We start from the raw sequence: 13,263 nt of genomic DNA, 5'->3' as shown, positions 1-13,263 counted from the left end.
CAATAAGAGACTTTGGCAAAAAACAGTTTTAAGTAAAAATAAATCTGAATAATATCATAAAAAAGATAAACATGATAAATTTAGAAAATATTATCTAAATTTTTACTCTTCAGAGGATATATAATTTCCCCAGTACTCACAGAATATTTATAAACATTCATTGTACAGTGAACTGTAAAAAATACTCTATAAATCCCAAAAGCAGAAATTATAAAAGCTAATTATCTTTTAGAAGTTAATAATAACAATTGGGGCGCCTGGGTGGCACAGCGGTTAAGCGTCTGCCTTCGGCTCAGGGCGTGATCCCGGCGTTATGGGATCGAGCCCCACATCAGGCTCCTCTGCTGTGAGCCTGCTTCTTCCTCTCCCACTCCCCCTGCTTGTGTTCCCTCTCTCGCTGGCTGTCTCTATCTCTGTCAAATAAATAAAATCTTTAAAAAAAAAAAAAAAAGTTAATAATAACAATAAAAATCCAAGCACCAAAAATGTAAAAGCACTCGCTTTGAAAACATAAATTAAATATGCCTTCCAACTGCAATTATAAATTCTTTGGAAATTATCAATAATAACATTCTACTTTAAAAATCCACTCATTAAATAGTATGTCAATCATTGAAAAATCAGTAATAACACAGACGTAAGATACAGTCAAAATTTTATGAAAGGACAATTCATAGCTTTAATTTTTCTTTTCTTTCTTTTTTTTTTAGATAATTAAAAATAAACAAATGGACAAAAGCACTTTCAATCCCAAATTACCAGAAGACCATAAAAATAAGTCTTTAAAAAATAAAAGTAATAAATTAATAATGATAAAAACAACTTTATTAATCTATTAACCAGAGATCACAATGATGAATAAAGCTAAAATGATTGGTCCCTTGTGATGGGATAAATGTTGTAGGGGATACAGAAAGAAGCATAATGAATTATGGTACATACACTGAAGAAAACAACAATCTTTCGAAGGATGGGAAAAAGGAAAAGAATAGATAACTAAATAATTATATACCAATTTGAATTTGAAGATTGTATTTTAATATCATGTTTACCTATAATTTTCCAGAATAACTTATATTGACAAATGGTAGAAGAAAATTCTGGAAAGAGAGAAGAGCACCAGGTAAAGTACCTATAGAGATGTACTTGAGAAACTGAAAAGAAATGGAGCTTACTGGGTGCTGGAAAAGTAATGGGAGGTGAAGTATAATATACATGGTATGTAATAACAAAATTTTTCTTTCATATGGACTGTTCTTTGGAAAAAATATAGTGTAAAATATCTGAAAAGAACAATAATGGAAGAAAATGAAAATGGTTCAGAAAGAAAGAATTCCTGTGTGTTAAAAGGATTAAAACAGACTTCAGAAAACAAACCGTTCCTGTAATATTTAGAGCTACAAAGCATAGAAAAACAGGAAAATGTTTCCAATGTGCTTTATCAGGCTAGCACAACCTTTATATCAAAATATAATAAGAATGATGCATGCCCAAAGCTATACCAAAAGTCTATGCCCACAACTTCTACCCACGTATTAAATGATCTCATATGAATGTCTATTCATAAAGACAAAAAATTTGAGGTGCTTGGGTTGCTTGGTTGGTTAAGCGTCTACCTTTGGCTCAGGTCATGGTCCCGGGGTCCTGGGATTGACCCCCACTTTGGGCTCCTTGCTCAATGGGTAGTCTGCTTCTCCCTCTCCCTTTGACCCTTTCCCCTGCTCATGTTCTCTCATACTCACTCTCTCTCTCTCTCTCAAATAAATAAATGAAATCTTTTTTTAAAAAAGACTTATATTTCCCTGATTCCTAGTGATGTTGAGCATAAAAAAAAAAGACTTAAAAAATTAAACCATTGAATTCAATAATAATTTCAAAGAATAATACACAATGACAGAGCAAGATTTTTTCTTGGAACGTGACATGGATTAGCATTACAAAACGTATCAGTATAAGGCACCATATAAACAAATAATATCATGTCATCACAACCATGGCATCAACTAATATAGTGTAATAAAAACATTTGATAAAGTCCAACCTATGTCTCGGATAAAACAAACAAGTGACAAGAAAGGTAAGAAATGTTATATATTTATATACATAATAAAATATGCTGTCTATATAAAGAAGGTTATATATTTATATGTATTATAATATATACACGTTTTTAAGTGATAAAGGATATGAAGCCAATTGTCAACATATATTGAACAGTAGACTACTGACTGTTGAAATTTCCATTAAATCAGAAATAAAACTGATAAATTTGACTGACTAAAAATAAGAGGAAAAATTGTATATGACTTAAAGTGTTATAAATAAAATTAAAAAAGCAAACTGCAAAGTGGAAACAAATCTTGTGACTCATATGACGAAGAGTTTAATATCATTAATATCCAGAAACATCCCCAAATAAAACTAGGGAAAGGAGGTAAAAAGTATGTTACCACAAGAGCAAAAACAGCAACAACAAGAACTATATTTATCTTCAACAGTAAATAAAGGAACCCCATTAAAACAAAAAGAGAAGTCGATACTGTATTTCACCTACTAAACATCAAAGAAAAAGAAGGGTATGCCCAGTATTGGTGAGACTATCAAGAGCAGTCACTTCATATACCGTTATGGGAAGGGTAATTTGGTAACTTACCCAATAAATAAATAAATGTATATGTATATGTGTGTATATATATGTATACATATATACATATAAATACATATACACATATGTTCCTACATACATATATACACACACACACCTATATGCATGTATGTATATGTATCACAAAAACTCTTAAAATACATGTAAATTCCTTTTGACCCAATACATTTATTTCCAGGAATTTACTTAAACAGAAATGATTAAAGACACATTCAAAGATTTTGCTACTTACCAGTAAGTGTCTTTATTGATTTTGTTTGTAAGAGATGAAAACAAGCACAGTTAATAGAATGTGACAAAGCTGTATGATAGAATCTCATGCAACCATTAAAAATTGCATAGTAGCCGAGCGTTTAACATGGAAAAATGTTCATGACGTAGTGATATATGAAAAACTGTGTGTTCAGAATGTTGATAAATATATATATGCTGAATGTATATAAATACGCATTGCATATTAGGGAAGTTGTAAGATATAAGGAAAATATATATTGGTCTCTGCCCTTGGTTCCTGGCACAGAACTCCTGAAACCCTTATAATTTCCCTGGTGATAGGAGTGTCTTACATTCTAACGAGGTGACTGGGTGGGCTGCTGGGTGGCTCCTGGATGAAGGCTAGTCATCAGAAAGATAAAGCCATTTGTAGAACTTGACATTTCAGCTCTGCCCCCATTCTCTTGAGAAGGTAGAAGGGCTGAAAATGAATTATGATTGATCACATCTACATGATGAAGCCTCCTTAAAATCTCCAAAGAACAAGGTTTAGGGAGCTATCAGACCAAGGTAAACATATCCACATTAGGAGGGTTACGTACCCCAACTTCATGGGGACAGAAGCTGCTGTACTTGGGGCCTTCTCAGACATCACCCTCATCTGACTGCTCATCTGTATCCTTTATCACATCCTTGAATAAACTGGTAAATGTGAATAAATGTTTCCCAGCATTCTGTGAGCCACACAATCAAACCTGAGGAGAGGGTCATGGGAACGCCTGATTTGTAGCCACATTGGACAGAAGTTGAAGATAACCTAGGGACCAACTACTTGGACCTGGCATCTTAAGTGCAATGGGAACAGTCTTGTGGGACTAAGCCCTTCACTTGTGGGCTCTGCCACTATCTCTAGATAGACAGTGTCAGATTTGACTTTGATTATAGGACACCCAGCTGGCACCACGAAGACTTGCTTGATATGGGAAAAAACTGCCACACCTTTGGTGACCAGAAGTGTGAGAAGTGCAGTGTTTCATGTGAATAGTATAGGAGACTCCCAGAGAAGAACACACAAGAGAAGACTGAACTGACGTTTTTCCCTACAACCAGGACAAAGACTGAGATTTTTCATTTTAGAAGCACATTCACAAAATATGATCAGTACGCAGTAAGCTTATAGATGAGTTTTTTTTAAATTCTCCATGTTCACTGGCATTTCCTAATATTCATTTCTACTATTTTCTAACCTGAGTGTACCTATAAAATATTTTGCAATTAAGGAAGTCATGTTAATAAAGATAAAAAGTCAAGGGAAATAAAAAGTTTGACAAAGTAATAATCGACTACATAAAACATTGTGCTTTTTGACACAGAAGCAATAATTCTGCTGTAAGTAAATCATAGTGAAGGTCAAAAATATTCCAACAAAATATTTGCTTGAAACCACTGTTTTTAGAACTAGAGATGTAAAGTTTGAAGTCAAACATTTAAGACTTTAAATGTGATTTCATCAAGCTCACATGAACACTGGGCTTAATATGATTTAAGTATGACATAACAATCATTATAATGCATATCAGTACTATAGAGATTATAGAAAATATAATCTTACCACAAAGTCATATTTTGTTGAATACTGAAGGTGTTTTACAAGAAATTTACAAGATTCTATTTTTTCAATTTCAATATCACTTCCTCCAGGTTTGACTTCTAGAAGGTATTTGCCATCATCGGGGCCATTAAAGTTGACAGGTTGTTGACAAGTCACAAGTATACTATTATCTGACTTCAGTGAAGCATGTAAGTGCGTGACTTTGCTCGGACCTATCAAAATGAAGAAAGATTTGTTACTTTAATCTCTTTGTAAATGCATATTTAAATCACTTGGCAATGTATGTGCACAATATAAATTATTTTAAGTGTTAATTTGGGGGTTATGGATGAGGAAGTTGTAATAGTACCTCCATCAAAACGCTGTAACAAAACATCTAAAAATAAACCACTAGTCATTCAATGAATATTAGCATATATGTTGTACTTGAAGTCATGGGGGTCCATGTCATCCCCTAAGGGGAGTATATAGGATTAGACAATAGAAGGAAAGAGAGGGAGGTGAAGGGGAGGGGAAGAAAGGTGCAGGGAGAAAAGAGAGGATGATATGGGGACCCTGAAGAACTACACACAGTCCAGAACCTCCATTTTTTTCAGATTTTGTTTTTAAGTAATCTCTATACTCAACACAGGACTCAAACTCACAACACCAAAATCAAGAGTTGCACACTGTACTGACTGAGCCAGCCAGATAGGCCCAGCTTCTCCATTCTTGAGATGCTTCCATTAGCCTAGTAACCACCTACCTGGCTGCTTTCTTCAGGAGCAGCAACAAATTATCTTCTTTTTTTGTGACTTCACAGAAATTTAGGAAAATAACACAACCATAAAGTTCAAGGATTGGACTTTTAAAACCGGAACCTAAATGACCTTAAATTTCACTAAGAGCATTCTGCATCCAGCCCTGAATGAGACAATTTTTCGTCATGAGTTAGGGTCTCTGGAACTACAGATACTGCTTTACACAGTATCTCTTCCTTCCTGACTTAATGGAGTTAACATTCACCTCAGAGTCAGATCTAGCTTTAGATCTTGGAAACTGTGCAGACATAATATGGGTGGCAAGAGGCAAATGCCTTTGAAAGGAAACCTCAAATGGAAAATGTGCCATAAAATAAAATAGTAGGTAGTTCAGTGTAATGAAGAGAAGAAAATGCCAATAAAATGTTATGTCTTATAGGATGTTTTGTCAGGTAAGCAGAGGTTAGCAAGTGAACGCTTTGCTTTCAAAGTGAGACATTATTAGGTGGCTGATTGCAGTTAATATTTCTAGATAATAAAGAAAACAATAGATAATTCATTTTTATCTAAGTTGATTAGGTACCTAAATTGTCTGAAATCTTAAAAATTGTACCAGTTAATATCCCCTCATGGTTCATTCTTACAATTCTATGATGATATATGAGGTATACAGAGAACCCACGGTAACAGTTTTTAAATTACTGTATTTTAAATTATTATAAACCCTAGATGTTAACAAATGTGCCACATCAATGTGTTTTCCAAATGAAGCATAAAGGTGGATGGATTGTATACTCAAAAGTTCATACTTTGCTCCTTGCCATTCACAGAAAGAAGCATCAAAGCATAGAACTTACTTGCTGGATTTGTTTGACATTTACGTGTCTCAACAGTTCCATTACGTTGCACTTTTCCAACGGTGTAGGCCTTTAATGATACATGGTAACGTGTAAAAGGTGTCAAATTGGTCATTTTATATTGGGTCTCCTCGTGCTCCAGATCTTCGCATTCACAATCTCGGGGAAATACGTAAACATTTACTAAGGCATTAAAAGTCAGGATTGCCACATATTTAATTTGGTCTCTACGTTGAATCATTTTGAGCCAACTCCAAGCTGAGAGACTGAGACATACATAAATCCTTGGTGTTCAGAAGTACTGTATATACAATTACCAGCAAATGTATTGAACACATTCATTTATAATAAATAAACTCAAGGGGCGCCTGGGTGGCACAGCGGTTAAGCGTCTGCCTTCGGCTCAGGGCGTGATCCCGGCGTTACGGGATCGAGCCCCACATCAGGCTCCTCTGCTATGAGCCTGCTTCTTCCTCTCCCACTCCCCCTGCTTGTGTTCCCTCTCTCGCTGGCTGTCTCTATCTCTGTCAAATAAATAAATAAAATCTTTAAAAATAAATAAATAAATAAACTCAAATATTCAAAAATATCATTTCATATCATTGATTTGGAACATAAAATATTTAATAAGTTCAAGTTCATTTGTGAAGGTGGTCTCTTTCCTTTCTGAGAAAACACAGCCCACAGTGAATCTTATGAAAGTCTTGAGTTGTATTGTTTTAGAAAGACTATTTTTTCGTGAGCCTTTTTCTAATATGTAAACTTTACACTTTGAACATTGATATTAGCTACTGTTAGGGAGTTTAGGTATAGAATTCTTTTGATAACCAATAACTAGGTCCACTCTACTATCTTAATTTAAGCACTAAGTAATTCAGGAGGGCTGCCCAGTGAGGGAAAACTGCACAACGGCAGAAGAACTCAAGCTGCATGGGCAGGGGAGTGTGACTGAGTCCGCGTAAGGGATAAAAGAAAGCATTACAAATGAAAGAAGGAGCATTCAGAATGTAGGGACAAGCCTGACTAGGACATCAGATTCTGGTTAGGGAGGCATATGGGAGGTAGGACCTTGTTTAAATATGTTTTGACATTCAAACAGAAAGGTTACCTTTTGTTAAATTGAAAATTCACTAGCCACTATTTTTGAGTAGCCCAGTGGCATCAATCAAGACGTATTAAAGGACAGTCACAATGTCATTAAAGGAAGATTAAAGTTGGCAGCATGGTGCTGTATAGCAGTCACAGTGATAATAGTTATAATAATGATGATGATGATAAAAATAATGAATCGATCACTCTATGTGCCAAACACGATTTTACATGGCGTGAATGAATTAATTAGCCATCACCACAACCCCATAGGTTGGCTCTCTTAGTTTCATCCAATTTTACAGATGAGAAAACTGAGACATAGAAACATTAAGCAATCAGTCCATGATCTCACAGGAAAGGAGGAACAGAGCCAGGTGGGGACCCAGGCATTGAGGTTCCAGAGTCTATGCTCTCTCCTTCACCACTGTGCATAATTTCTTGTATCAGTTACTTACCCAAAATATGGAGATTATAGTAATAGCTCGACCTTACCATGGAATGCTAAATAATAAGTAAGATAAAGTGTCTCTTCTAACTTGACTAAATGTCTGTTTCAGAAATCCCCAAAGCTAAAGTTAGTTGATTTATACCTGCCAGCTCAGTTCTACCCCAACCCCAGTGAGAACTCTCTTTGAGGACAGAAAAGGTGTGAGCTCAAGAGAAGGGCAGAACTATACCAGCTAAAATCGAAGCAGCAAGATGCTATTCTCAAGGTCACTCTGGCTTCCATTCAGTGACCTAATTTTGTACGTTTGCCTATGTAACCTCACACCCATTCTGTAACAAAATGATTGATCTATGTGGTTCTGTAAAGCTTTTATCTTAGCTAATTTGACAAAAGTCAAATTGTTGATTTAATTTTGAAGAATGTATTGTTCAAAATATACTGCTGTTTGGGAATTAAAGTTTTTAGTGCTTAGAAAAGTGGTTCAGAATGTTCATTTCCAATTGCAAAGGGTTTCAATCTTTGGTTGAAATGCCAAAATACTTTATGTGAATATCTCTGCCTCCTCCATGTGTTTGAACACTTTTTGTCAGGACTCTGACAGCAGAAGTACAAACTGTATGGAGCACACTAAAGTCTTATTTAACGTTGTGCTTGAAATTTGTCTTTTCTTAGAGCAACAAAGACATGTCTAACTTTCAAGTCATGCATTTTGCACTGGAGAGGGTTAGAGAGACACTGGTTTCGTTCCTTGTCACTTCTTTGCTTTTTGGGTTTTTTTAAAATACCTCAGGAAATCCATTAACAACTTCCTAGACTACGCTAAAGTATCTTCTCGAACACTTATGCCAAATAGTATAAACCTATTGATCCCCAATAAATTTTGCACTGGAAGGAAAAAAGAATTAGCTTTCTTCTTTAAAAAAAAAAAGTTATACACAAAATTTCCAGCAACATCACTGTGGTCTTGAAGATTGCACACTGGTTTCAGTACTTTTAATAATAGTACTTGGGTCGGAGGAGGCGCCTGGGTCTCAAGGTCCTGAGATTGGGCCTTGTGTCAGGCTCCTGGTTGAGCATGGAGTCTGCTTAAGATTCTCCCTCTCCCTCTCCTTTTGCCCCTCTCCCCTGCACACATGCACACACTCTCTCTCTGTCTCTCCAAAAAATAGTATTTTGGATGCAACAAAGCATAGACAGATGTCTCTTCCCCATTGTTGGGGGAACTTCTTGTCACTTGGCATCTTTAAGTAAAATAAAATAAAATACTGCAGTTCCCCAAAGTAGCTAGCGCTCAAAACACGAACAACACAGTAGCCAAAAGAGCACAGTTCAAGCTTCTGAATTTGAACATTAATCAGAAGTTCTGCGATCCTCAGTTGCATGATATGAACTATAGATACATTTATGTACCTCTTCTTTCAGAGTTATTATATTTGAAATGTTTAACAAAATCTTAAAATGTTATAAAAACACCCAACAAACAGAGGAAACTAAATAAATGTCACTTAATTTTCCTTCTCCTTCAATATCTAGCTTTCAGAGACCCTGAAATGATTGGATTATGAAATAATGAAATCAAATGTAATATCCAATTAAAAGTAATATAAACTGCAATAGTTCTTCATAGACTTTATTCCCGTGGGTTTTTAATAGTGACATTACTTGAAATAATGAGAGAAGTTAAAAGAATCATTTTAACAATGTTAAAATCCTATCAACTCCCTGATAAAATGGAATAGGATCTCATGGTGTATGTTCGAGATGAATAGAAGAGCAGAACACCTTTCTGCTTGGGGCAGTTGATTTTGGGGGAGATGGGGGGAAATATGAAAGGTAAAATAGAAAGACACATGCAACCTGATTATCAGCCAGCTCACCCTTCTCTTCCCCCCAATCCCGTCCAAGTGTTACATTTAGATAGCCATTAATTTGGATAGCACTAAATAAAAAGGAGCAGCACTAGTTGCAAACAAAATAAAACTAAAGCAAACAAAACTTGTCAGACTGCTAATAATCACAACCTCCTTAACCTGATTATTAAAATAGACATTTTTAAAAGCTGTACAGAGTACAAAGGAGCAGTAAACACTGCTCATAAATTGTCACCACATACTCTTCTATATAAAATACCCTGCAGTAGAAAGTATACAAAAGGAAGAATACAGTAAGGAATAGTGAGTGGAAGATTCAGAGAAGAGAAAAGAAAGCCAAGCAATGTGTTCGTACAGAATCCAAACCAAGGAAGTTTGTACAAGAGGGGTGGATGAAGCAGTAAGTATCTAATTGTCTTGCTGTTCTCTTCCTGTAGTTTCAATTTTTCCTTTCCCTTAGACTTAACTTTTGAAATTACCATAACATCAAATACATGGCATATATTTCTTTCCCACAGTCTTTGAATCCTCTCATGCTTATTTGAAAATGCACATGTATTTAACTTTGCTTTAGTAGTTTCATTATTAAGCGTCAAACAATCAGCAGGAACAATGTTATCAAAATATAAAATAACATGCTGAAAACAAGCGATTTCAGAATTTTAAATTTATGTCTGTTTCTTTCCTACCAAGCAAAGAGATGGAATTCTGCGCGATATTCAGCTCAGTCCTACTTTTTTTTTTTTAAAGATTTTATTTATTTATTCGACAGAGATAGAGACAGCCAGCGAGAGAGGGAACACAAGCATGGGGAGTGGGAGAGGAAGAAGCAGGCTCACAGCAGAGGAGCCTGACGTGGGGCTGGATCCCATAACGCCGGGATCACGCCCTGAGCCGAAGGCAAACACTTAACCGCTGTGCCACCCAGGCGCCCCAGCTCAGTCCTACTTTAAACTACAAGTAAAAGATTGGCGAGTGGGCTCTCTTACATGCTGAATCGGCTTGGAGAGGATCCAGTGACGCTTACAGTTTTCTACAAGTATTTTAGATACTTTAAGCTATCCAGGAGATGTTTTTTCTCTTTAATAGCCTCTCATTTGGAGGGCTCATGGCTAAGCTGGTCATAGCACATTTTTTGGACATTTATTTCTGCAAAAGTTTAACCTAACTANGCTCAGTCCTACTTTAAACTACAAGTAAAAGATTGGCGAGTGGGCTCTCTTACATGCTGAATCGGCTTGGAGAGGATCCAGTGACGCTTACAGTTTTCTACAAGCATTTTGGATACTTTAAGCTATCCAGGAGATGTTTTTTCTCTTTAATAGCCTCTCATTTGGAGGGCTCATGGCTAAACTGGTCATAGCACATTTTTTGGACATTTATTTCTGCAAAAGTTTAACCTAACTAAAACTATGTTCCAAGATTCCATCTGCCGTCGAACTGGCTTCCATGGATAAATAGGTACATGTTCATTTTTATTCACCTAATATTTTGTGTATATCACCTGCAGAAAGCCTTAGAAGGTATTTGTTTGTTTCTTTGTGGACCTGAATAATGAGTTTGAACCATGCAACTCACATAGTATTTGGAAAACAATAATGAGTATTATCTTCCAGAGATTTCCTTTCTCCAGGCTTTGGAGTGTAAAGATTGGAACTAAGATCAAGAAANTGTTCATTTTTATTCACCTAATATTTTGTGTATATCACCTGCAGAAAGCCTTAGAAAAGGTATTTGTTTGTTTCTTTGTGGACCTGAATAATGAGTTTGAACCATGCAACTCACATAGTATTTGGAAAACAATAATGAGTATTATCTTCCAGAGATTTCCTTTCTCCAGGCTTTGGAGTGTAAAGATTGGAACTAAGATCAAGAAAGACAAGCAAATATTGGGGATGTTCTAGGCTTCAGTCACGTCAGAGGATGGAGAGCTCATGGTGAGTAGAAGCGGTTCTAAAACCAAGGCATGTAGGGTGCCTGTCACAGTCACTCTGTGGCTCACTAGCTCAATCTGCATTTCTAGTGCTTTCCACTTGTGGATTTATCTTTCCTGATATGGAATTAAATCTTATACAAATTACCTTGAGCAGTTTCATAACAAAGATGATACTTATGAAAAAAATCTTTAGGGTGTTTCCAGGTGAGCAGTATGTCATTTGTTTCTGTAGCATTGCAGCTAAAATTCTGAGGTGAGCCTGGACCTATTAAAAGAATAAGAAAATAAAATATGAAAAACAAGACGTGGAAAAAAAACATTCTTCATATTATAATTATGATTATCAATAACCACATTTTAACTATGAATTAATCATGAAATTAAAAGAAAGACATCTGGTCTTACTCAATTTGCTTTAGAGGTCACTTAACGAGGAAATGTCACTCTAAAGTGGAACCGTGGACCTGAAACAGTCCACTAACCTGAAGACATCTGAGAATATCCTCTTCCTCTCATATATACTACTGTTCAGCTATCTTGGGATTTCCAGATTTCACTGTGCTGAAAATGTGCCATTGGTAGTACTGATAAACGTAACTGTCATTATTTGGGACCTTCCAGTGACTAGTCATCATAACTTGAGATGAAGAATGTAATAAATGCCTAAATCAAATTTATCAGGTATAATTTACATTAAGACACACTAATTTGAGGTAAGATGTATGACTTTTGACAAATATATGCATCTACATAACCACCACCACAGTCAAGACCTAGACTATCTCTATCATCCCCCAAAAGTTCTGTGCCACTTCCCAGTCAACTCAGCCCCCTTGCCCAATGCCATACACCCTCTGAACTGCTTTCTGTTATTATAGATTAAATTCATTTTTTTCGTCCATGTCGCATAGATAAAATCAAATAGTAAGTACATTTTACGTCTGGTATCGGCACTCAATATAATGTTCCAGAGATTCATTCATCTTGTTGCATGTGTCAGTAGTTGGTTCTTTAATTTCACGAGTAGTATTCCATTGTAAGGATATATTCATTCAACTGTTGTTGGGACATTGGGGTTGTTTCCAGACTTTTGGCTACTACGAGTCAATCTGCTATGAATCTTTGTGTAGAAGTCTTTGTGTAGACATCTTTTTTTTTTCTCTTTGGCAAATACCTGGAGTAAGATTCTAAATTATTACCTTACGTTCTCCACCAATAGTATTGTCAGTCTTTTTAACGTTAGCCATTTTAGTGGGTGTGCATTGTCATCATCCTCTCATAACTGTTTTAATTTGCATTTTCCAGATGACTAATGATATTGAGCATCTTTACACATGCTTATTTTCCATTTGCATATCTTCTTTTGTGAAGCATATGAGCATTTTTAATTTGGTCAGTTGGTGTCTTATTTTGTGTTTGGAAGGGTTCCTTATATATTCTGGAGAAACTTCTTTTGTTGAAAAATTAATTGTGGATATTTTCCTATAATGTATGGCTTGATTGCTTTTTATTTCCTTAACGGCTTTATTTGAAGAGTAGAACATTCAATTTTGATGAAGTCTAATTTGTAACATTTTTTCTTTATGATTCTTGCTTTTGCATCCTAAGAAATCTTGCCTGCACCAAGTAGCAAAGATTTTTTTTTCTAATGTCTTTGTCTAGAAATTTGATAGTTTTAACTTTAGTGTGTAGGTCTGCAACTCACTTTGAGTTAATTTTTGTGTTTGTTGAGAGGTAAAGACTGATCTTCATTTTTTCTTCTATAGGGATACCTGGATCATTTGTTGAAAAACACTACCCGTTCCCTCATATTTTTTATAAATAAAACA

At 35.6% G+C, this 13,263-nt stretch overlaps 1 protein-coding gene across 7 annotated transcripts in view; it reads right to left on the bottom strand.

Annotated features, from left to right (window-relative positions):
- Positions 1-13,263, bottom strand: part of PTPRC (protein tyrosine phosphatase receptor type C) — a 123,535-nt gene that overhangs the window by 30,012 nt on the left and 80,260 nt on the right. For all 7 annotated transcript variants that reach the window (XM_034666989.1, XM_011218906.3, XM_011218907.3 and 4 more), the window contains 2 exons: positions 6,088-6,246; positions 4,491-4,702 (listed from right to left, as the gene is read on the bottom strand). In XM_034666989.1, coding sequence (XP_034522880.1) covers positions 4,491-4,702; positions 6,088-6,246 — 371 coding nt within the window. The remainder of the gene's footprint in view (positions 1-4,490; positions 4,703-6,087; positions 6,247-13,263) is intronic.

Source organism: Ailuropoda melanoleuca, chromosome 8, assembly GCF_002007445.2.
Source record: "Ailuropoda melanoleuca isolate Jingjing chromosome 8, ASM200744v2, whole genome shotgun sequence".
NCBI lineage: Eukaryota > Metazoa > Chordata > Mammalia > Carnivora > Ursidae > Ailuropoda > Ailuropoda melanoleuca.
The sequence above is the reverse complement of the archived record's forward strand: the minus strand, read 5'-3'. Positions and strand labels throughout refer to the sequence as shown.